At 36.7% G+C, this 26,431-nt stretch overlaps 1 protein-coding gene across 2 annotated transcripts; it reads left to right on the forward strand.

The window, feature by feature from the left end:
* Positions 1-27: 27 nt before the first annotated feature.
* On the forward strand, positions 28-26,431 carry WBP4 (WW domain binding protein 4). Of its 2 annotated transcripts, none has more exons than XM_046665121.1 (10): positions 28-1,526; positions 1,705-1,777; positions 4,365-4,427; positions 4,515-4,638; positions 7,237-7,404; positions 10,041-10,087; positions 10,559-10,634; positions 12,336-12,529; positions 16,107-16,270; positions 26,064-26,431. In XM_046665121.1, exons 1-10 carry the CDS (start codon positions 1,405-1,407, stop codon positions 26,272-26,274), a joined length of 1,242 nt encoding a protein of 413 aa, XP_046521077.1. In that variant the 5' UTR covers positions 28-1,404; the 3' UTR covers positions 26,275-26,431. The 2 variants fall into 2 exon arrangements, with proteins under 2 accessions (XP_046521077.1, XP_046521079.1); XM_046665123.1 differs by having other exon boundaries at positions 28-682.

Genomic DNA, 26,431 nt, shown 5'->3' on the forward strand with positions numbered 1-26,431 from the left:
AGCGCGCGGGCGTCGCGGGGACGGGGCGGGGCCGCTCCGCCGCCTCAGGAAAGTTCGGAGGCGAAGCCCAGCAACTCGTAGCCTCGAAACCAGCTGTTTTACTTTTTTTTTTTTTTTTTACTCCGCCAACGGCCCCCAACCTCCGGGTCCGGGTTGCTCCGCTGGTCAAAGTGCGTGCAGACTAGTTGGCAAAAGTTGAGGGCGGCGACGTCTCGGGGAACAGCTGTTTGCGTTCGGGGCGGAGGCGGCGCGCGAGCTCCCTGGCCACGAGCCAGCGAGCCTAGAAGAAGGGTGGAGGTTCTGGATCCCGGGGGTGAGGGAGAGAACAGGCGGGATGACGCGGGGACTTGAGACTTGAGGATCTGTCCTTCAGCTCAGGCCCCGTCGCGCTTTCGCCCCTTCTCGGTGACCTCAACCCCTTTATAGCGACCCCACCTCTCAGGAGCCGGGAGTACCGCCCCTGTAGGGGGAGGGGAGGGGAGGAGATTTCGCACGCGGATTGAGTCGTCTGGGCACCCGTAGTTGGGAACCGTGGAACACTGGTCCCGGAGCAGGAGGGAGGTGTCCGGGCTGAGAGGTTCGGGTGGGCCTTGCGGCGGGCAGCGTCTCGACTGTCTCCGGGTGAGGAACACGAGCCTGAGCCGGACCCAGGGGCGACGCGCCGAGCGGCGGGTCCAGTCATGTGAGTCGGGTCTCAGGCCCTGAACAAGGCGGTGTTGTTTCTCTGGGCGGCCTTTCCTCCCCGAGGCTCTCCCTCCACCACCGCCCCCTCCCCCGCCCCTCGGCTGGAGGCGTGCCGGGCGCGCTCTTAACTCGCTCGGGACCGGGCCCGGACCTGCAGGGCCGGTTTTCCGGGCGGGGTAGAAATGTTACCCCGCAGGGCGCCCTGGGGGCCTGGAGCACGGGTTCTCGGAAGGCAGGCGAGCGGCCGGCTGAGCTTGGACGGCCACCCGCGAAGCGACGGAGTGCTGCCTCCACCTACGTGGTCTGGGGTCGCGGGCACCCTCCCTTTTCGTTTTTGCATCGCGTGAACCCTGGGGAATCGTGAGCCTGTAGGGTTGGAGTGCGGCCACCGCTGCCGCCTCCGCCTGCCAGAGCGGCCAGCACTGGTTAGCGGTAATCACCATTTTATTTTTTTTTTGGTCTTACGGGCTGAGAGGTCCCTGGGCTTTCCCAGCTCTCTCTTGCCCTGTGGCTCAAGCACAGATCGTATTAACTGATAGTCTCGGAGGAACCACTGCCGCCCACCGAGTCTTGTGCTTTGTCCTTTTGGTGGAAATAACGATTTAAAGCAAATTTTCCGAGTTTTTTCAGGCCACCGTTCCAGCACCCTCCCAAAATGCCAGACATGAATAAAAAGGATAATTAATCTTCTCTTAAGATGTTTCTTGTTTCTTCACACTGATGACAGTAGCAAATGAGAAATTTTTTTACGAAAAAGTCATTTTATTTAAGGGAGTTTTAAATCCGGTGCAGACTTTTTCTACTCTACTGGCAACAGAATTTCAGTGGACTGCTTCAGTCAGGTAAATAATAAAACAGGATGCTGTGTTGTAACAAGACAAGATTCAGTAGCAGGGGCTTATAGTATGTCTTTTTATTTGTTTTTCTGATAGTTTTTCAAACTCTAAGACGACTTGAAGCATGCAGAATTTTACCTTTTTAAATTGTAAATAAGCTTAGACTTGTTTTTCCCTTTTTCAGGGCAGACTACTGGAAGTCACAACCAAAGAAATTCTGTGATTACTGCAAGTGCTGGATAGCGGACAATAGGCCTGTATGATAATTACACTATTAGAGATTCTGATAACAGTGTATTCTTGTGAAGTGTTCCTTTCTCACCTAAACTCAGAATTTACAAAGCATTTTTATATACATTGCTCTTGATTTTTCAAAACATTGAAAGCTTTCTATTGCTTTTTCATTCCTTGTAGGAAAGCTCTGAGCCTTCTTTTTCATCAGCCTAGATTTGATTATATATTAAGCTAAATTATTTCTCTGGCCGTTCAGTCACATTCAGGACATGGACATTGAGTGGGTAATCTCATTCATGTTTATGAAATACCTATGTTATGATGATATTGTTTGTAATGCTGTCAGATACAAAGTAAAAGTGGAAAGCCCTTAATAGGTAAACAGAAACATTATTGTCATTTTTCTTGTTTGCTTTCTGCTCTAAGAATTATATTTGATGCAGAGCTTTATATCTGTAAATGCTTAAATTTGAAAAAACATTATCACCTCTGTTCAGAATATGGAAATAACAACTCTGATTAAGCAGATAATTACTGTATCTCTTACTCTAGATTCAGCTTTTAAACATAAAACAAAAAGCAGCTCCACTGAGTTTTTTTCCCTCCTTTCATGCATGTCATATTAAAATGTCCATAGTACATAAATGCTAGGGTATCATTTGAATATATATTCACATCATTTTTACTCATTGGAATTAGATGCTCAAAGGAATAGTAGCCCCATCCTTAACAATGTCTTCTTCTTTGGTAGACATTACAGTGGTCCTTCAGTATCTGTGGGGGATTGATTCCAGGACACCACACCCCAACCCCAATACCAGAATCCTGGGATGCTCAAGTCCCTTAATTGGCACTCCGTATTCCTCATCCTCAGATTCAGCCTACCATAGTGTTTGATGCAAAGTTGGTTGAATCCTCAGATGCGGACCCCGTGGATATGAGGGCTGACATTATTTACTATTGTCTACAAGAAGTTTGAGGATGTGTTTCTTTTGGGTTTTGTTTTGTTTTTTAGTCCTTTGTTGTTGTTTTTTTTGCTTGAGGAAGCTTAGCCCTGAGCTAACATCCATGCCAGTCCTCCTCTATTTTGTATGTGGGATGCCTCCACGGCATGGCTGATGAGTGGAGGAGGTCTGCGCCTGGGATCCGAACCCGCAAACGTGTGCCACCAAAGTGGAGCATGTGGAACCCCAACCACTCGGCCACTGGGCCAGCCCCCTGTTTTTTGGTCTTTTTGAACAGTTGCTAAAGTTCTTGACTGTCTTGTTTGACTTAGGCCATCCTTACAAATAAACGTCACAAATTTTCAGACCCACCCAAAACGCTGATAGTCTTTCTTTTTTGGAAGTACCCAAGCAGTTCACTAAGTTTTATGAGTTATCTAGAGTAAACCCTTCTGGGATAGTCTTTCTTCATCTCCTTGAATTGCTAATACACATTGATTTAACCTTTAATTAGAAACAAAATTAATTTATTTTTGAATGGGCCTTTAATATTCTTTGTGTGGTATAATCAACTTTAGGAAACCCAATATATGAAAAATAGAGGATGAATTTTATTTACAAAGTCACACTTTAAAGAGGAATTCACAGTAGTACTTTAGAATAGCTCAGCTAGTACATCGTATAAGATTTGGTTAACAAAATCTATTTTGCAGTTTACCAGAAATTTCTTATTGCATACAACCAGACATTTGTAATTTAGGGAGCACTTCTGACTATTTTAGATAGGTAAACAGTCACTCACCCACCTCTGTCCCCATCCATCCAGTTACTATCATTTCTCATAGTTATCACTTTTTTCCTTTTCTTGTTTATTCTTCCATTGTTTCTAACCTGTACATACAGATATAGGTTGTTATTCCAACATACGTAAGAGGTAGCATACTGTATACACTATCCTGCACCATAGGTTTTTTTTTTTTAATTGAACAGTATATGCTGGAACTCTCTCCACATCAATATATAAGGAGCTTTGTTCTCTATTACAGCAGCCTAATTTTGATAGATGGTGCCAAATTGTCCTACATAGGAGTTTTATATTTTGTATCATTACCACATTGTATAAAGTATTTGTGTACAGTTTAGGAGGAATTTTTTAATGACCACTCTTCTCCCAGTTTGGAGGAATAAGGTTCAAAGGATCATTGTTTATTCTCTATGTCTCTTACCTAATGTGGCAAGTAGGGCAGTAGAAATTCTAGAGACGTCCTGGTTTTGACATTTTATGTTGAAAGGTGTTTCTTGAAGTTAAGATTTGTTTTCCACTCCTCTTTTGGCTTCATGTCTTGTTTGAGTCCTTGTTACAATTATATTCACTAGATTAGTCATCAAGAGTACCTTGTATTTTTCTCCGTTAATGTGGCCATCATAGTTTATTTTAAGCCCAAAGGAAACCTAGTCAGAGGGCATAATAACAAATAATGTCAGTCAGTTTCCTAGTGTCATTTCATAAAAAGGGACAATTTTCATTAAAATTATTTTTATCTTTTCTGCCAGTTGTTTTAGTTTCAATTTTATGTTCCATTCCCATATTTACTGTTACTTTACTGTGAACGTTATGATAATTATGTAGTTTTCCTTTGTATTTTCTCTCTTTTTCATTTTCAAGAGTGTTGAATTTCATGAAAGAGGAAAGAATCATAAGGAAAATGTGGCAAAGAGGATCAGTGAGGTAATTTAGTTAATTTCTTTCTTTGCCAATTTTTCTATGTAAATATCAGTACTTTATCTAGCCTTCACTTGTATGTGTCTCACATAGATTAAACAGAAGAGCCTGGATAAGGCAAAGGAAGAAGAAAAGGCATCAAAGGAGTTTGCTGCAATGGAGGCAGCTGCCCTGAAAGCATACCAAGAGGATTTGAAAAGGCTTGGCTTAGAGTCAGGTAAAAAAGCAGCCAGCATGTTTTAAAAGTAACATCAGAGTCATGCTAAGCGAGCTTTTATTGTTTCCATAAAGAGGTTATACACTCAGGGTATACTCTTTTTTTGGGGGGGGGGGGGGGGGGGACTTTTTTTTTATTGAGATAACATTGGTTTATAACATTATATAAATTTCAATATAGCCTACATTGTGTTCACCACCAAAAATCTAGTTTCTGTGTCACCTTGCAAATGTCCCCCTTTACCTCTTTTGCCCACTCCCCCAATCTCCCCTGGTAACCACTACTCTGTTCTGTGTGTCTGTGTGTTTATGGTCCACTTATGAGTGAAATCGTACTGTATTTGTCTTTCTTTATCTGACTTATTTCACTTAGCATGATACCCTCAAGGTCAGGTATACTCTTAGGGCTTTTCCTATGCATCATAGCCCTATTTAGACTGTGGGACTTTGCTTATGCACTTTTGTGTTGCTTTTAAAACTTCATCTTTCAACACCTCCATTCACAGCAACCGTCCTGCCTTTATGATTACCTATTGCTGGGTCTGTCACTGATTCATTTCAGAGACACTTGAGTTTTTTAGGTATTCTAATTAATTGGCTAAAAGGAGCTATTCATTAAAAAATAGGCCTTGCATTATAACCATAGTTCACTTTATCCATATGGTCAAAACTATAAATCATGTTTATTTATATGGTTGAATTATAGTGAATTAGCCTTTTGTGGACAAATTAACTGACTGCTACTAGAAGGTAAATGATTTTTTCTTTTTTTTAATTTTTTTATTGAATATATTTGATATATAAATTGTGTAAACTTAAGATGTATAACATATTAGTTTGATACATTATATATTGTGATATGATTGCCATTGTAGCAATGTTTATCACATTACACAATTATAGTACAGTATTATTGCCTATATTCATTATATTGTGCATTAGATCTCTATGGCTTATATACAGCTCATTGCAAGTCTGTACCCTTAAACAACCTCAATCTTATCTCCTACCCTGCATCCCTTGGTATCCACCATTTTACTATTTTTTTTTATGAGTTGACTTTTTTAGATTTTACATATAAGTGAGATCATACACTACTTGTCTTTCTCTATCTGGCTTCTCTTTCTCACTTATCATAATGTGCTCAAGATCCATCCATGTTGTTGCAAATGTCAGGATATCCTCCTTTCTGATGGCTGAAAAATATGCCAGTGTGTGTGTATACCACTTTTTTTGGGGGAGGGGGAATACTGACCCTGAGCTAATATCTGTTGCCAATCTTCCTCTTTTTTGCTTGAGGAAGATTGTTGCTGAGCTGCTATCTATGCCAATCTTCCTCTATTTTGTATGTGGGACACTGCCACAGCATGGCTTGATTAGCAGTGCATAGGTCTGCACCCATGATCTGAACCTGTGAACCCTGGGCCACTGAAGCAGAGTTCGAGAATTTAACCACTTTGCCACCAGGCTGGCCCCTATGCCACATTTTTTTAGTCCATTCATCTGATGGTGGGCATTTAGGTTGTTTCCATATCTTGGCTATTGTGAGCAATGCTGCAGTAGACATAGGAATGCCAGATGAGTGGTGCCATGTCTGTGCCCAGGATCGGAACCCACAAAACCCCAGGCCGCCACAGCTTAACCATTCGGCCACAGGGCCAGCCCCCAGGATAGTATTTTTAAAGTTTGGTTACAGCTGTTGGGCATAGCTAGCCAATCCTTTGGAAAAAAGTAAAGCCATAAAAACTACCCATTTTTTCAAATACCTGATGGATCAGACTGGCTAACACGGGATTTGGTCATTCTTTTCAGTACTTATTGATCTAATGCAAAAAAATAATTGTATTTATTTGCATTTCTTTGAATATAAGTGAAAGTAAATGTTAATTTTCTGAATTACCTTTGTACTTTTTGCTCATTTTTCGGTTACAGTGTTGGATTTGTAAGGGATCTTTGTTGGAACATTAACTGGCAGTCATATTTGTTGTAAATATTTGCCATATGTCTTTCTTGTATATATATTTTTTTGTTTTTATTTTTGCCATACAGAATATTTGAATTTTTATGTAGTCAGATTTAACGTTATTTTACTTTGTGTCTTTTCATAAATGTCTTTGATTTGCAGTTTATAGTGGTGTAAAAACATGAGAGGGACCGTGTAGTGGGGAATAGCTTTACTTTTTTCCAATTAATTTATCGTTAGTCCAACATCATTTATTAAATTAACTCTTTTTCTTCTAATAAGAAACACCAGGAATCTGTAGTTGGGTCAGTGTCAGTACTGTTCTGTTTCAGTCATGTTTGCCTACTCCTGGTTCAGTTTCATACTACTGGGTTTTTTTTTTTTTACCATAGTTTTAGGATAAGTTTTAATATCTAGTAGGACTAGATTCCTCTTTCCGCTTCTTTTTTATAATTTTCTGGATATTCATGCATGTTTAGTTTTCCAAATGAGCTTTATAATAATGTGTCAGGTTCCCAAGAGAATCTTCTCAGGCTTTTGGTTGAATAACATTATTAATGTTTTATACCAGCAAAAAAAAAAGAAAAAGGAAAAAGTTAGATTTGCTTCTTCGTCTTTCTCTCATTTTTTCTCTAGAAATTTCAGAGCCAAGCATATCACCAGTAACTAGCAGTATCCCACCCACCTCTGTATCAAATCAGCAGAAAGAAAAGAAGAAAAAGAAAAAAGACCCAGCAAAGGGCAGATGGGTAGAAGGCATAACCTCTGAGGGTTACCATTACTATTATGATCTTATCACAGGAGGTAAGTCATTTAGGCATAGACCTAGTAGACAATGATTACTGACAGTTTATTCTGTGTTAGGACTTTTAGTAAATATTGGAACATTTAAACAATGAAAAACATTTTTGCCACAATGGTAAAAAAAAAAAATTATGTGCCCTTTAAAAAGGTACCCTTCTCGGGGCTGGCCCCGTGGCCGAGTGGTTAAGTTCGCGCGCTCCGCTGCAGGCGGCCCAGTGTTTCGTCGGTTCGAATCCTGGGCGCGGACATGGCACTGCTCGTCAGACCACGCTGAGGCAGCGTCCCACATGCTACAACTAGAGGAACCCACAACGAAGAATACACAACTATGTACCGGGGGGCTTTGGGGAGAAAAAGGAAAAAATAAAATCTTTAAAAAAAAAAATAAATAAATAAAAAGGTACCCTTCTCATAGTGACTTAATGTCATACTTAGATAAAGCCTTAATGGTGAGTTCCTTACAAATAAACTATAGTTTATATTTTCTCAATAAAACCTTCCAAAAGTGTGAACTATGAGTAAATAAAGCATTTTACATGGGAGTAAGGCATTTCAGATCCACTTCGCAAATTACAGGGTTTCTTGAAATCAGATATTCTGTGGAAGAGATTTTCTATCCAAAAGCAGACTGGGAACCAGTAACTGCTTTCTTTTTTGTGTGGCTGTCTTGATTGACCCAGCAAAGTACTCCCCCTCCTATTAATGTGTTGGATATCACTTTCTAATAAAATACACAATGGTATTTTTCAGTAAGAAAATCAAAAACATCTTTTTTTCTTCTAAAACTAAATGTATTTGAGATTTGTATTCCATATAAATTCTGAGATAAATGCATTTATTATATATTTATGTAGCATTTTACTCTCCAGAAACATAAAATGTAGTGTCATAAATAAACAGCTAAGTGTGATACAAGGAGGAATTTTGAAGTGCTGTAATGTGAGATATAATTAAGATTATATAGGAGCTCTGAATAGTGAAGAATTAATTGTGATTATGTGGATCTGAGAGATTATCACAGAAATTACTTTTGAGCTGATCTATAAGTTAGGATGAGCACGTCAGGAATGATGTCCTCTCACTCACCATTTGTATTCCTAGCACCTTACACAGTGCCTGGCATGATGCAGACACTCCATAGGTATTTTGATTGAAAAAGATTGCAGTAGCTCATCATGAGGGTACAGCAAGCATTCCAGACAGGTAGAATAATATGAATTTAAAAAGGTTTCAAAGTTTTGGAAATAGTCATCTGTTGGAGGTAAAACATAAGGTTCTTTGAAGATTTGATGACAGAAGAAAGAAGCTAGAAAAATAGATTGGGGCTCTGTCATGGAGGGCTGGGAGGATGATGGTGCCATTTACTGAGTTGTGAAATACAGAAACAGAATAAGTTTAAGTGAGAAACTAAGGAATTCAATTTTAAATGTGTTAAGGTTGAGGTACGTATTGGCCATTCATGTGACAATTTTCAATAGCTAATTGATGATTAGAATCTGGAGTTAGGGAGATAAATTGAGTCTGGGAATGTAGATATGTTAACTTTTAGACGTACAACCATGCACCCCATAACAACATTTCGGTCAACAACAGACCACATGTACAACAGTGGTTCCCATAAGATTAGTACCATATAGTCTAGGTGTATAGTAGGCTGTACCATCTAGGTTTGTGTAAGTGCAGTCTGTGATGTTAGAACGACGACAAGATCGCCTAACACCACGTTTCTCAGAACATATCCCTGTTGTTAAGTGACGCATGACTGTCTGAGATGACAGGGAGAAAGAAGAGAATGAGAAGTAAAAAGGGTGGATAGTACCTATATTAAAAGAATGGATAGAAGAAAAGCCAGGAAAAAAGTAACAAATGGTCAGGAAGGTAGAAAATGAGATCAGGGAGTTAATAGAGTTAATCGTGAAGAAAACCTTTGGCTACAAGTATTATTGCAATTATGACGATCTTTGGAATCATCAGTTTTGGACTACCTAGAAATGGTAACACTCACTCAGTATTTGCACTGAACTTTAAGCAAAGTGCATATTACAGTTCAGCAGGGAACCATAAATGATTGTATGGTAGGGATTATAAGTCTTGCTCAAATTTACCTAGAAACCATTTATTAATTGTCGTTTCTCCCTTCTCACGCCTATTGCTTGCTTCCTTTGTTCACCAGCCTACTTTATCCTTGTTCTCAGCAATACTTGTTGTTAATTCCTGCTTACTTCATCTTGTTCCTCTTCTGAGTCAGTCATTCCAGTTCTTACTCTCCCCTGCCCCAGGATGTCAAAAGGCCATCTCATTCCTTCAAAACTTATCCAGCCTGAATTCCGTAAAGTCTTTAAGAGAAGCCCTACCTGGCTCTACTAATTCCTGTGGAAGTACCATAACTTCTAATCCTTCCTCTGTTCTTTCTTCTTGGTTACAGAGCATTCACATGTATTTTTCTGCACAATATTCCTGGGATATATGTTGTTGCTCTTAATTTTTTAGTTATGCTTTTAACTATAGACCTGTCGTGTTTTGTACACATTGAATATCTTGTAAATTTTCACCAAATTAATTTTTTTGGAAAGTTTTGGTTTTTTTTTTTTTTTGAAGCAAAAAGGTTTTATAAATGCAATATATTTTGCTTTAAGCATCTCAGTGGGAGAAACCTGAAGGATTTCAAGGAAACTTAAAAAAGGTAACTGAAGCACACTAATAGTGTCTTTGCTTTATTCTTTAAAGTGATTGGCTTCTGGGGTTTTTGTAGAGTTTTGTTAAGCAAATTTACTTCCAAGTAAGCCCCCCCCCCGACACATTTGGTTCCTTCCTATAATTCTTTTGCTAACAAAAGGCTGGGTGGAGGTAAAAGAGTAATGTCTACCCAAAAATTCCATGCAGGCCAAATGTTAGTTGGTTTGCATTCAGTTGCCATTCACATGTCCCTGTCCCCATCTGCAAAGAATTGTGCCTGGCTTCAGAGGTGAGACATTCTCTCCCTGAAAGCTGGCTCATGATTAACACAAACCAAGCTTCCTGGCCATGATCAGTATTATCACCCCTAACTCCCAGGTGTCAAGAGAAAAGGATAGGGTGGCTGATTCTGCCTTAGTTATCTAATATATAAGCACGTCATTATCTTCAGTTTTTGCTGTTTTTTTCCTCCCCTTAGACAACAGTGAAGACTGTTTGGGTAGAAGGTTTAAGTGAAGATGGTTATACCTATTATTACAATACAGAAACAGGAGGTAAGCATTACTTTTGATTACCTTAACTATCTAAAATTGTACCTGAAACTGCTTATTAGCCTTTGGATGAATCATCTGAACTAACAAATTTTAGTATAGTGATAAACATATTTGTATACCAAGCATGTGTTATTTTTTGTAATTTAAAAACATTAATACAATGGAAAAGCAAAAAGATTTTCATATATAATATACTGTGCTGCTCATTGTTCTCAGTTGATACTGTATTCACAAATTTTAAAATCATTTTTACTTTGTCTAACATTACTGATTTTTGTCACAATTATTTTAGAAATAGAATCATTACCTTGGAAGATATGTTAGAAATCACCTAATTCAAGTTGCCTTTTCCTTTTTTAAAAAACAAAACTGAAGCTATTTTAGCAGTGGCTGAGATTATCAAATTTTCACTTTGTTTTAGTTACATAAATATTTATGAAACACGCATAATTATTGTTACCTAGTTACTATTCAAGTTTTTCAAATTAAGATTTTATCTAATTTAATTTCATAAAACTGATCTTCAAGTACTTGGTTTCTACTGCAGTTAAATTTACCAGAATAGCTAAAATATTGGTGTAAGTTTGGGAGGGTTTTTTATTTTAAATTCCTACTGTCCAAAGCCCTCTACATAGTATTAAATCTTTTAGAGGGAAAAGGCCCTTGTAACCTCTAAGTAGATACCTAGCCTACCCAGTGATATAATGCAATGGTTCTACCTTAGAAAAATTGTGGTACTGAACGTTTATAGAGATAAAATATAATGTAGTAGTATGATAGAGCTCTAGAGTTAGATCTGAGCTCAACACACAGCTTCTTCCCCTACCAGCTATATGATTGTGGGCAAGTCACTGAGCCTATAGTTGCTCTTAAGTAAAATAGAAATAATCATCGGTACTCTGTGGGGTCTATAAAGTTCCCAAAACAGTGCCTAATACATAGTGGATGCTTAATAAATTATTTATTGCTGCAAGTTCTTTTGTTAATTGTATGAAATATAGTTAAGGAAATAATGTTTTTTATTAGTGCTGGAAAGTAACCTATATTAATAAGGGACTATACATACTGATTTGCCCTCAACAGTTTTGGTTTGTGTCTGGACCAGTGTAATTATTAACAGAGCCCCTTCCACTCTTATAACTGTCCTAGTTGGACAATAATTTTTAGAATCCTGTTCCCTTTTGTTAAACTAAAAATAGAGAATAACTTCAAGATAATTAGAAATGCCTAATAAACCACCAGGTGGCAGTAGAGTTCACTCGAGTTTTTTCCCTCTAGTATAAAAATGACAAATTATATTCATTCAGATCTTCACAGTATGATTTCACTTTGTGAGGATCCCAGGAAATATTTGTGATAAAAAATTCCAGGAAATCTGATGTGTGCTGACTATCACATTTCCTGAAATTGCTGTCAGGTAAATTGTGAGAGTCTTTAGAAAGTGGTGCCCAGTTCTTTAGTCTCTTTCCACTGGGGCTATAGTTTATACACCTAATCCAGATTGTTTGAAATTAATGTCTGAGAGATAAGAGAGCAAGAGCTTTGGGAACTCTTATTTATTGTCTTCTTGATCAAGGGGTGGTGTGAAATAGATGCAATGTTGTCATTTAATAATACATTGTCAGTGACGGAAAGCATTAGGAATTACTTCTGAATAGAATTGGTAACTAAATAACATGACTATTAAAATGTGTTAAATAGAATCCACATGGGAAAAACCTGATGATTTCATTCCACACTCTGGCGATCTGCTTTCTAGTAAGGTCAATGAAAAGTCACTTGGCACCCTAGAAGAGTCCAAATCATCAGATTCGCATAGTGATTCTGATGGGGAACAGAAAGCAGAAAAAGCAGAGGTCTCTACAGAAACACAAAAGCCAAAGATAAAGTTTAAGGTAGGTTCTTGATTTATTTTTTACAAAAGTTTATCAGTTTATAAAAAGCTCTACAGACGTCTTCACTTTTATGGTAGAAGATAGAAATAAAGCCAAGACACATATTTTGGCAACTGGATAAATGGCTATAGCATTTATTAACATCTATTTGGTAGCAAGACAGATCATTTTTAGACTCCTAAGTTTGAGATGCCTCTGTAACATTCAGAGAGCTGTCCGAACATGCCATGTCTGAATATCTAGGCTAGAAATGCTAATTTGAGTATCCTCAGCATACTGGTAGTAACTTAAATCTCAGAATGGATGAAGCAACCTAGGAAAATGACCTTGGGGAACATTAAACATTTAAGTGGCAGGCAGAGAAAGAGGAGCCCACAAGGTAGAATGAGGAAAGAGTGGTTAGAAAGGTATGCAGAGAAGTAGAAGAATTCAGTATTCCAGAAGCCAAAGGAGTAGAGAGCATCAAGGATTAATTAGGTCTAGAAAAAGAAAAATGTCCACTGAATTTTGCTGGAAGAAAGACCTTGATGCCCTTCTAGTGATTTCACCAGAGTTTTGGATAGCAGAACTCAAATTACAGAGGGATGGAAAGTAGTTCACAATGTATATGTGGTTTGGATATGAAATGAAAAGTAGAAATTAGATGATATGATGGTGGCTGTGTATTGACTCTTAATTATGAGAGATTTGTGGTGGTGGTGTTTTCCTTGAGAGGGACTCCAAAGGAGGTAGATAGGGAGTACCAAAAAAAGGTAGAGGATTGGTTGGTCTTGAACAAGGAATAAGCTCATTTTTTGTATGAAGGTAAAGTTTTCATTTTCTAAAAGAAGGTATGACTGTGGATGAGTTGGTATCAGGGAGGAAATTGAAAGAGTCATCCCTTTTAACCTCAATTTATTCGGTAATAAAGAAATCAAGATTGCTTGCTAAAGAGCTTGGGGACCTTGACAACATTAATAAATTGAAATAGTCACTAAACTGGGTGGGAGAGGAAATGAACCAAGTAAGAGGATTGCCAGGTGGGTGCTGAATGCCTAGCCATGGCAGGAAAGTAAAAACACACTTTTATAGTATTACTAGTCCTCCTGCTTTTGTCACCTCTCCAGGAACACTCAGGACCCCAGGTGCCAAAGCAAAGAAGACATGTAGCATTGATCCATGGTTGAGATTACTGGCCTGAGAGGTGAAGGATAATCAAGGATGCTGGAGAAGAGGGTACTTCCAGGCCACATCTAGGATCTTGTCATTGCCTGGAATTTCTCTACCTACCTCATAAATCTTGGTGGAACTTAGGGTGAGGGATGTATTCAGTTTGTAGAGAAGCAGCAGCAAAACCCTTGTTGAGGTAGCCATCTCACCATGTTCATAGTCAAATTTAGGTAACCCAGCATCCAACTTGGGACAGATACTTTTTAATTTCAAGCAAACAAAATATTACAAAATACAAATAAACAAGGGCAAACTACCTATAATGCTGTCACTTCCCAGAAAAATCACTATAATATGTTGGTGTTTATTGGTCTATAATTTTTTTCTAAATTCAGACATGTACGTTATTTTAAACAAAATATGGAGTGATACTGTAATAAAGTTTTATTATTTTTCAATTGAATCTATCACAAAGACTTCAGTAAGTCTTCATCTACCAAAATGTTGGATAGATAGTATTCCATGGTATGAATATACCATTATTTATTCAGCCCTCTGTTGCTGAATATTTGTTTTTAATAACCACTAAGGAGAAGAAATAACTGGAGACACAGTACTAAACAGTGTTAAAGTTTCCACTGAAATTGGATATTGTAAATTTTGAAGTCAACACTTGACAGACCAGTGATTGGTTAGGTCTGTATTGGAGGTTTTTAGGTCCTATGCAATAGGCTGGTGTAGGGACAAAGGTATTTAAGGGTGCTGGCAAAAGAATGTTTATAAGGTGATTCCCTGTGGGGTTGGGGCTCTGTAATGAAGGATGTAAAGTTTAGATGAGATCAACAAACTCAGACACTAGGAGAAGTTAAGGTATTAAAGATAGTAATGAGGTCAGACAGGAGGTATAGTAGAAGAAAGGGAGTGAGGAAGCCAAAAGAATAACTTTCTGTTGTCAGAGAGTGGGCTTTTGCAGTTTAAAATTTCACAAGTGGGGCATTGTCAAGTGACAACCTAGTTCACGTTAAAAGGAATGTAGATGTGAGGATTTAATTTTTGAATACTACTTATGCCCCAGGTGCTATATATGAGGAAAAATATATAACACTAGGTGGCTGCAATGTAGTGAAAGCCAAAGTCATTGGTTTTGAGGCTCACAAAACTGAGGATAGGGAATCTTTAAGTTGTAGGATAACAAGAGTTTGAATAGAGAGAACATGATGCCAGAGTTGCCAGTATCATCAGTGAATATGGAGTAGTCACCAGAGGTCATTAGATCATGTAAAGAATGGAAGAGAACTGTATAGAAGGTGGTAGGAGCCTCAGAGGAGGAAGCATTTATCGCATGAGGATCAAAGCATAAATTATCATGACCTCAGTAAAAATGTTTTATTAAAAAAGTCATGGCCTGGAAGCAGTCAAGATCGCTAAAAGAAAGCAGACCCTGCCTCCTAGTCCTATGATATCAGTAGCATGAGGGAATGAGTTAATATCCATCCAAAGAATTGCCACCCATGGCTGCCACCCATGGCTGTGTAGTTTGCAAAGGAGCTGAAATCTAGAGCATAGTCTCCTTGCTAAACTAGGTCTCAGGGCTTTGTTATCCCAGATTAAGGGGTGCCATGAAAGTACCAGCGCTAGCCAGGGGCTCCCGTGGGAACTGCTGCTTCCTCAAGGGTGTCTTTTTCTAATTTCACATAGTTACCCGTTGTATATTCTAGTGAGGCTCTGACAGTGTCTTCAATGTGAAGACAGATTTCAGTTAAGACTAATAGGGCGAGGGGCCAGCCCCATGGCCAAGTGGTTGAGTTCACACACTCTGCTTCAGCGGCCCAGGGTTTCGCCAGTTCGGATCCTGGGCATGGACATGGCAATGCTCATCAGGCCATGCTGAGGTGGGATCCCACATGCCACAACTAGAAGGACCCACAACTAAAAATACACAACTATGTACCGGGGGGCTTTGGGGAGAAAAAGGAAAAATAAAATCTTTAAAAATAAAAAAGGACTAATAGGGCAAGAGAGTTCTTTAAGTAGATAATGAGTGTAGAAGGGTCTAAAAACGTGGCATTAAATGCAAAAGGGGCAGACAGTAAAGGGAGGTCACTGTTGGATGTGTAAGTAAGGAGAGAAAGCAGAAAAGTGGAGAAGAGAGGATAAAAAAGACCAATTGTAGAACATTAATAGGATCACGTTATATTATTTTAAAAAGCAGGCTTGGCCATGGTGTGTTAACATTTTAGACTTGATGAAAAACCTAATGAACCATTAAATTTCTTTTATGTACATTTGTTGTGTTATGTGCAAATTTAAACTACGCGGGTTAATGTATTACTATTTATTAATCAATAACAAGACTACGTTAAAGCAATTTGTTTTTGTCCTCATAGTTTTGCTTGAAGTGTGTTATTTCTTGACTTTGACATTTCAGGAAAAAAATAAAAACAATGATAAAGGAACTGAACCAGAAACACAGAAAGAAAAAAATACCCAGGAGCAGAATTCATCAGGTCCAAATGCCGAAAAACCCAAAACTCATAAAAAATCAAACCCATATGGAGAATGGCAAGAAATTAAACAAGAAGTTGAGTCTCAGTAAGTACCTGAAACTTAATCCCACTGTCATTAGAAATACTTTCCATCCCAGTACTTCCATGAATTGCAGTAACTAATTTCAAGGATAAGGGGTTCATTAAAAATATAGCTCATTTCTTTTATTTCTAGAGTGGTTTTATTTTTTCTAATTAAGTATTTTAAAATAGAAGCTAATGGTTATTTTAAAAAATAAGCTAATGATTGTTTTAATTCCTACCAAACCATGACCACGCACTGACCATGCATTCACACACTGACTCACACTGTGTACACATGAGCATTCTCACACTCACCATCATTATTCTATCAGAGAAACAAATATCTGCATATTCAATTTTATTATTGTGTAGTTCAGGTTGTGTTTATGTTACTTAGTGAAATACTAGGAAATATGTATTTAATGCACCATGATAAGCATATTGACTCTTTGTATATATTGAAGTCGCAGAAATAATAGACTGCATTACTTCAGCCACTAAGTGATTTAAGTGACTTAAAACAGGAAAATGGTCCTACTCCACAAACATCTCCTATACTTCAAAGTTGAGAGTTCTTAAAATTTATTTTGAGTATTTTGTTTTCCTTGTGATAAGTATACTGTACAGCCATTCTTGTTAAATTTTAGCCTAGTCAGCCAGTTTAATATGTGATGGATTGTGTGTGACTTTCTAAGTAAATTAGCCTAATTTCTTAAGGGGTTTTTCCCCTAAAAATAAACAGTATATATTATTATAGGAAATTTTTGAAAATGAAGAAAAGCATATGAATAATTCATTGAGCTACCCAGAAATGATACTAACCTTCTGAAATATTTTCCTCAGTTATCTTTTTCCCTATTTAGCATTATTAATATTTTATATTTTGTTAAAATGTTATAAATGTTATTTTTAATTGCTGTATAATATGTAATCATTTATATGTGCCTTGATTTTCCTCAGCCATTCTCTTTCTGTTGGACATTTAGGTTATTTCCACACTTTTTGTTTTTATAACAAACTCTATTATATGGATATATTATTCTCTGCACATTTCTGACTATTCCTAGAAATGGAATACCTGTTTAAAGGTTATGAAATTTTGAAAATCTTGATACACAGTGTCCAGTTACTTTCCACAAAGAGCCTACCAATTTATATTCCATCAGCGGTTTTGGAAAGTTCCTGTGCCATTGAACCCTCTCAGCATTAATTATTCCTGAGCTTTTAAATATTTCCTAGTTTGACAAAAAATATCTCATTTTAATTTTCTTTTCTTTGATTTACTGGTGAGGTTAAAATTTTTTTCATATACTTAGTGTTTTGTATTTACTCTTGTGTGAATTGTCGTTCATAGTCTTTGCACTTTTTCCTATTAAGGTAATTGTCTTCCTTATATAGTACAGATCCTAACCATTTATTAGTAGTAGTAATGGTGGATTTTCCACATTTGTAGTTTGACTTTCAATTGTGCTTATAATGGTTTTAGATGTGTAGAGTTTTGTAATGTTTAACTAGTCTCATCTCTTACTTTTCCTTGTGATCTGTTTTATTGATGATATCATCTTCTATCCAAAAGTCAAATATATACTTGTATTTCCTTCTGGTTTGTCTAGTCTTACTTTGTTTTCATGTAATTTAATCCATCCCTAATTATTTTGATGCACCATATGAGATGAGATTCTAAATTAATTTTTTATCCTACCTGGCCAAGCCATATTACCAGTACCTTTCTTTCTCATTTTTAGGTATTGTTCTTTCCCCCATTTTTAAGTGACACTGTCTTTTTTATCTGGTGTGTAATTCTCAAGTTTACCAGTTTGTTTCTGGCTACCTATTCTGTTCCGTTGTTCTATTTGTGCTTGTGAAGTACAATAAAGATTTAACTATTGTGATTTAATTATATACGTTTTATGGTATGCTGTGATATCCAGCGGTGTATCCATATATTATTTTTCTTTTTCAAAATTTTCTGAAGCAGTTCCTTCCCATTTTTTCCACCCAGGTAAATTAAATCATTTTGCTGGTGTTCAACAGGTATAATATAATTTTAATCAAAATGATTGAAATTATATTTTACTTGTTGAATTTAGCAAAAATTCACATTTTCAGTATTTCTTATTTTCATCCAAAAATGTTATATGTCTCTCTTTTTACTCAAGTTGTCTTGTATCCTCTACAGTTTTTGTAGCTGCCTCTGTGCAAGTCTCACACTTGCAGTTCTTGAGTATAAGCTAGCTTGAGTGCAGCCGCTTAGTCTAGTTGGTTCACTTCTGTAACCCCAGAACTAAAAACAGTGCCTGGCACATATTAGGTGCTTAGTATTTATTAGGTACATGAATAAATTTTTACATATTTTGCTTTTTTTTAATTGTGGATTTCATACACTTTTTCTATTATTTCTTTAGCCAGTAATTATGGTGTGAAAAAGCCTATGTGTCCAGTTGTGTTGCTGAATTAATTTATTACTTATAAGACTTACTCTTTTGAGTCTTGAGTTTTCCATGTAGACACTTGTCTGCAAATACCGTGATTTTTTTTTCTGTGGACTTTACCTCCTATTTATTTCATGTCCTATTTATTTTAGTTAGATTTTCAAACATGGTGTTATATAATAATGATGAGAATGGGCATTTGTGTTTTGTTGCTGAATTCAGTGGAAAAGTCTCTAAAATTTATATTGAAGATGATATTGACTGTTGGCTTAAGATAGATAATCTTTATTATGTTAAGGAAGAGTGCTTTAGATTCTTCAAGGATTGTTATGAGAAATAGATTTTGGTAAATTTCAATAGTCATAGCTTTGATGTGGAAAGCAAGTTGGGAAATGGTGGTCTGTAGTTTAGTTTTTGTTTGTTACATGTGATATCTTTATTAGATTTTGGTATCCAACTTAATGCTAAATAAAATTAATTCGGTAGCATTTAACATTTTTTAACGTTCTATAATAGTTAATAGTTTCTCTGAGATTAGAAAGTTTAAAAGAAATCACTAGTAAAATCTTCTGGTCTAGGTGGAGGTAATTTTTGGTAACTGTTAGTCTCTTGGTTACTATCTATGTGACTTTGAGCAAGTTGCCTAATCTACCTGAGGCTCAGCTTCTTCATCTTTGTAAAATGGGATGACAATAGTTTCTACCTAATTTCTGATTTTTTTTGTGGGGAATAAATTAGAAAAAACAAATTAACACGTTTAGCACCATGTATGCACTTGGTACCTAGAACACCTCAGCACTGGTGTTATTACATGCTACAGCTGCTGTCCTTGGGGTAAGGAGTGAGGTGGTCACTTTAGTTACTTATTCTGGAGTACTAGTCAGTTTCAGTAATTTATATTTTTCCCAAAAAATCTTTTATTTCATCAAGAGTTTAAAATTTTAAACATTTGGTAATACATTAACCTTTCTGTATATTTATATTTTTCAAATGTTAAATCCTTTTTAAATTTTTATATTTTTTCCCTCTTATGTAATATTTGCTAAAGAATTTTTTTCCAGCTTGAGATATAATTGACATATAATATTGTAAGTTTAAGGTGTACAGTGTATTGATTTGAACAATTATAAATTGCAAAATGATTACCCCTATAGCTTTAGCTAATACCTCCATCATGTCACATAATTACCATTTTGTGTGCGTGTGTGTGACTAGAACATTTAAGATCTAGTCTCTTACCAGTTTGAAGTATATAATATAGTATTGTTAAATATAATCACCATGCTGTACGTTAGATCACCAAAACTGTTAATCTTATAATTGGAAGTTTGTACCCTTTGACCAGTGTCCCCATTTCCCCCAGCACTCAGACCCTGGTAACCACCACTATGCACTCTTTCTGTGAGTTTGGATTTTTTTGATTTGACATATAAAAGATATATTTGTCTTTCTCTGTCTCATTTATTTCAGTTAGCATAATGCCCTCAAGATCAATCCATGTTGTTGCAAATGGCAGCTTTCTGTCGTTCTCATGGTTAAATAATAATTCATTGTATATATATATACCACATCTTCTTTATCCATTCATCTGTTGATGGACAATTGGGTTATTCCATATCTGGACTATTGTGAACAATGCTGCAATGATTGTGGGAGTGCACTTATTGCTTCAGGATCCCATTTTCATATCCTTTGGATATATATCCAGAAGTGGGATTGTTGAACCATATGGTAGTTCTATTTTTAATATTCAAGGAACCTCCATACTGTTTCCCCTAGCGGCTATACCAATTTACATTCCCACCAACAGTGCTGAAGCTTTTCTCCACATCCTTGTCAACACTTGTTATCTCTTATCTTTTTACATCCTAACAGGTGTGAGGTGATAACTCATTGTGGTTTTGATTTGCATTTCCCTGATGATTAGTGATGTCAAGCACCTTTTCATGTACCTGTTGGCCATTTGTGTGTCTTATTTGGAAAAAAGTCTATTCAGTTCCTCTGCCCATTTTTTTAATTGTATTTTTTGGATTTTGCTGTTGAGTTGTATGAGTTCTTTATGTATTTTGGATAGTAACCCCTTATCAGATAGATGATTTAGAGATGCTTTCTCCCATTTTGTAGGTTGCCTTTTCATTTTGTTGATTATTTCTTTTGCTGGCCAGAAACTTTTTAGTTTGATATAGTCCCACTTGTTGATTTTTGCTTTTGTTGACCATGCTTTTGGTATCATATCCAAAAAATAATTGCCGAGACCAATGTGAGGGAGCTTCTTCCCTGTTTTCTTCTAGTTTTATGGGTTTATTTCTTATATTTAAGTCTGTAATCAATTTTCAGTTAATTGTTGTGGTGGTGTAAGATAGGGGTGCAATAGCATTCTTCTGCATGTGGTTATCCACTTTTAACAGCAGTTATTGAAGAGATTATGCATTCTCTATTGAATATTCTTGGCTCTTTTGTCAAATTTTAGTTGACCCTCTATGTGAAGATTTATTTCTTGAGATCTTGATTCTTTCCCATTCGTCTCTGTGTCCATTTTTTGTGCGAGTATCATACTGTTTTGATTATTATAGTTTTGTAGGCTAGTTTGAAATCAGAAAGTGTGATGCTTCCAGCTTTGTTGTTCTTTCTCAGGATTGTTTTGGCTATTTGGCATCTTTTGTGGCTCCATACAAATTAGAGGATTGTTTTTTCTTTTTCTGTGAAAAATGCCATTGGAATTTTGATTGGGATAGCATTGAATCTATAGATGGCTTTGAGTAGTGTGGACATTTTAACAATATTAATTCATCTAATCCACAAATGCAGGATATCTTTCCGTTTGTTGTCTTCTTCAATTTCTTTCATCGTTGTCTTGTAGTTTTCAGTGTATATACCTTTCACCTCCTTAGTTAAATTTATCACTAAGTATTTTATTGTTTATGATGCTATTATTAATGGGATTGTTTTCTTTCTTTTTCAGATTTTCTACTGTTAGTTTATACAAACACAACTGATTTCCTTGTGTTGATTTTGTGTCATGATACCTTACTAAATTCGTTGATTAGTTCTAATTGTTTTTGATGGAGTCTTTGGGGTTTTCGATATATAAGATCATATCATCTGCAAACAGATAGTTTTACTTCTTCCCTTCCAATTTGGATGCCTTTTTTTTTCCCCTTGCCTGATTGCTCTGGCTAGGACTTCCAGTACTGTGTTAAATAGAAGTGGTGAGATTGGGTACCCTTGTCTTGTTCCTGATCTTAGAGGAAAAGCTTTCAATCTTTCACCAGTGAGTATGATGTTGGCTGTGGGTTTGTCATATATGACCTTTGTGATGTTGAGATATTTCCTTCTATACCCAATTTATTGAGTGTTTTTTAATCATGAAAGGATGTTGTATTTTGTCAAATGGTTTTTCTGCATCTGTTGACATGATAATGTGATTTTTATCTTTCATTCCATTAATGTGGTATATCACAGTTGATTGCGAATGTTGAACCATCCTTGCATCCCAAGCATAAATCCACTTGGTCATGGTGTATGATTCTTTTAATGTGCAATTGAATTCAATTTGCTAATATTTTGTTGAGAATTTTTGTTATCTATATTCCTCAGGGATATTGGTCTGTAGTGGGTTTTTTTTCTTGTAGTATCCTTATCTGGCTTTGTTACCAGGGAAATCCTGGCCTCCTGTAATGAGTTTGGGAATGATCCCTTCTCTTCAGTTTTTTGGAAGAGTTTGAGGGGAATTAGTGTTAATTCTTCTTTAAGTGTTTGGTAGAATTCACCAGTGAAACCATCTGGTCTGGGCTTTTTTGTGTTGGGACGTTTTTGATTACTGGTTCAATATCCTTACTTGTTATTGGTCTGTTCAGATTTTGTGTTTCATCATGATTCAGTCTTGATAGGTTGTATGTTTCTAGGAATGTATCCACTTATTATTGGATTTTCTCTTTGTTCACTTCTACTTTATTTTTATAATTTTCTTTTCCTAAGTGTTTTTAAGTTTCTTTGTTTTTCTTCTTTCTTCAGATGAACACTTAGACTGTTGACAAGAGGTGAGGAAGGGGTCCATTCTTAATGAAAATAGTTTAAGCTATTTTGTGTCTAAATATAGTTCTGCTCATATAGTGCATAAACTTTGAATGAAGGTTCTTTGATTTCATTGTTTTTGGAACAGTTCAATATTGTGTTTTTGGTTACTTTTTGACTTGGTGGTTTTCCAGAGAGTGTTTAATTTAAATCTTCACAGGGGTGGGAGTTTTTTTTGGGTTTTTTCTGCCTTTATTACACTGTGTTCAGATATTACGACCTTTATAGTTTTTGCATTTTGAATTTGGAAATGATCATGATTTTTGTGGAAATGCTTATATAATTATTTTTTGTAACTGTTCCAAAGTTATTTGAAAAGAAGGCACATTGTCTGTAATATAGTTTACCTGCAGGCCCTTGCCTTTTCCTTCAAATACGAACTTCTTTTCTCCTCTGATTATGTCTCCAGGATGTGTCCTAGTACACTGCCACTTCTGTTAACCTCCGCTTAGGAACTTCCTGGGATTATGATTTCAAAAATGGAACCCTTCTCTGTTTTATCTCTCCAGTAATCCCACTTAATAGTATGGCTTGATCACTTTATCAAAATACAACACAAAGCACCAAGATTCAGTGAAATAAATGAGTTTAACATCAAATTTTCTTGGACACAAATTCATTTGTCCAGCGACCAAACCCTGCGACTCTTCATTACTCAAATCCTTCTCTGTTTGATTAATGGAATTTCTTAGTTTCACCTGGAAACAGAGTGGTCTAGGGGAAAGAATATAGATTTTAGGTCAGACAGGCCTGGGTTTTAATTCACACTCTGCTACTCACATAACAGTTTGGGTGACCAAATTATTAACCTCTCTTTAAGTTTCAGTTTCCTCTCCTGTAAAAAATAAAAATAAAAAACTAAGAATGAATACCCCATCAACAGCAGGGGCTACTAGCCTTCTTAGAAAGCACCATTGTTGATAGTCCAAGGGAAAATAGGGAAGTAGAAAAAGCAAGCAAAAATAGCATTTAATATATATTTTTGTTTTGAAAGGCATCTGTTTTCAAAACAAATCAGATTTAAGACCTATTCCAGTGAGAATCCCTATTTCCTGCATCCCCTCATTAGAGTTTGAGGAAGTGTTAGATAGCATCGTGATCTACTAAGATAGCTTCTTACTTAAGTTTTGTATTATGCAGAATAGGGGTTTTTTTTAGTTGTAAACTAGCCATTACTGGTTTGAAATTTTATCTTTTTATTTATATTCTCCTTTTGTTCTTTGCACTGTTAGCAAATTTCATAACCATTCTTACGTTTAAAAAAAATTACTAAAATGCCTAGAGACCTGTTTTTTTAAACCTGTGTTTTTATCCAGGTATGTATAGGATGGGACATAAAAGATCTCTCAATACTATCACCATTGGCCTTTCTACATAATCATTATGAGAGGGAAGCAAATTTGTTCTTGTGTACTTTTAAGATAATTGAACCAAATAGCATTAATTAAATTTTAAGTCTTAGCAAACACATCTCTAAATTGCACACATTATCTCTAAATTGCAGTTATCAAGAACCATAGTTGATGGGACATCACTATTCTTGCCTTGCTGGTTTTGTTTGAGAAGTATATATAATCCATTCCAGTGCTCTTTTCATTTGCAAATCACGGAAATTCTGGTGTGTTTAGGGGTGTAGTGGCCTCAAGCCTAGCTGGAACTTTGGGGCTTGAATAAAATCATCGGGCCATTATGTCCGTCTCTGACTTTTGTCTCTGCTTTCCTCTCCTTTCTCAAGGAGGCTTTCCCCACCTGGTGGCAAAGCTTTAGGCTAATATCATACTTACAGTTAGAGATCCCAGCAAAAAGAGGGTGCTCCTTTACCAGTTCCAAAACTGGTCTTGCTTAATTTTCAGTCCCAAACCTTGTTCCCATTCCTGAGCTAACCATTATGAATTCTGAGTGGACGTGAACTGAACTCAAAACTCACGGACAGAGAAGGGAGAAGAGGTGGTTCCCAAAAGGGAAAAAAAATAAAAGTTCTAGTGCCAAAAAAAGACATTAGAAGAGCAAAAATAAAATTAGAAGAGATTTCTACTCCAAGTGCTTTGTGCATCATCTGGCACATAGTAGATATTTGGTATAGCTATTACTATATAAGGACTACTACTCTAGATTTACCATAGCCTTCCAAACTTCTCCTGACCTCCACCAAAGGTTTTCTCTGTTTCCCAGAATCAAACTGAATGACTCCATCACCTGTGTTGTTCTCGGGATTGAGGAGTGTAGGTCTGCACTAATCTTCCCTCTTCTTAGATGGGGTTTCTCAACTCTTGATATCTGGGACTTCTAACATTTAAACCATTCCTTTACTTTTTATTCCCTTTTCTCTCCTTTCATCACTCTTCTTTCATGCTAACCAGGTAATCTTTTGGTTTAAATGATAGAAACTTGAGTTACCTTAAATAAAAAAGAAGTTATTTCTCCGAAGATTCCCAGGAAGGTTCTACTTAGCAAGCTGTGGGAGGGGCAGGAATTGGGTTGGGCCTCAGGAAATAGTGGAATCAAGCCTGAAATGTTGGCAGGAGTCTCCATCTCCCATCCCTCTTTTTCTCTGCATGCCGGCTTTATCTCTGCAGAACTCTTTTCTCTATATAGGAGGATATGTGGTTCCCAACAGATTTTATACTCTTAGCTACTAGAGAGTTAAACATAATGGTTTAACTCTTTCTGGTCCATGTTTAAGAAGCTCATGGGTGGGACTGATGGGTGTGGTGTGACTTACTTGCTCTTTCATGGTCCAGTTGACTATGTAGAGGGTAGGGTACTGTGATAGGCTCATGTTAATCAGGTACTGATCTCTGGATTAGTCAACTGATTATTTCTACTAACCGTGTGGATGGTTGAAGGACTAGTTCCTAGAAAAGAAGTGCTAGGCAAAGAGCCACATGGAGTCTGCTGCACTAGGACATTGAGATTCCATGGTTTTCATCTTGTGCTGTGTAGGCCGCCAGAGTCCTTGTCAGTCTACAGCAAAATCAGTTTCCGTAAATACCTCTCCCATATCCACCCATGTAACTTGTACTGCTGATCATATATAAGCACAAGCGTTTCCTTAGATGATATATACCTTTTGTGCAACAGGAATAAAATAATAGATTTTCCTGACATATGTCCACCTAAATAAGTACTCAGTATCTTAACTACTACTATAAAATGAGTGCTTTAAAATGGTTTCCTATTCCAAAATAACCAACTTCTATCTTCTCACTATTATTATCATTAAATCTTGGGCTTTGCTGGCCTCACAGGTCATGTGAAAGTTTGTATTACTCTGTCAAATAATGGTTTTATTTTTACTTTCTGTTCCAGTGAGGAGGTAGATTTGGAACTTCCAAGCACTGAAAATGAATATGTATCAACTTCAGAAGCTGATGTTGGTGGGGAACCCAAAGTGGTATTTAAAGAAAAAACAGTCACTTCTCTTGGAGTCATGGCAGATGGAGTGGCCCCAGTCTTCAAAAAGAGAAGAATTGAAAATGGAAAATCTAGAAATTTAAGGCAACGAGGTGATGATCAATAATTGTGAAAGAGCTTTTTGTACGTGCTTTTTGAACAGAATGGAGCTATATATCTTAAAGCTCCTCTGTGTTTGTTTCTAAGTACTTTGATGCTAAAAATTTAGATTTATTCTAAATGTATTTTATGTGAATTTAAAATAAATCTTTTTTCATGTGAAA

The sequence above is a fragment of the Equus quagga genome, chromosome 6 (assembly GCF_021613505.1).
Source record: "Equus quagga isolate Etosha38 chromosome 6, UCLA_HA_Equagga_1.0, whole genome shotgun sequence".
Taxonomy (NCBI): domain Eukaryota; kingdom Metazoa; phylum Chordata; class Mammalia; order Perissodactyla; family Equidae; genus Equus; species Equus quagga.

Excerpts from the sequence above, each read along its gene's own strand:
- WBP4 (XM_046665121.1), top strand. The coding sequence starts at position 1,405 with ATGACAGTAGCAAATGAGAAATTTTTTTACGAAAAAGTCATTTTATTT. Across the intron at positions 1,527-1,704 it reads CAGTGGACTGCTTCAGTCAG|GGCAGACTACTGGAAGTCAC; the intron begins GTAAATAATAAA and ends TCCCTTTTTCAG. Across the intron at positions 1,778-4,364 it reads GGATAGCGGACAATAGGCCT|AGTGTTGAATTTCATGAAAG; the intron begins GTATGATAATTA and ends TTCATTTTCAAG.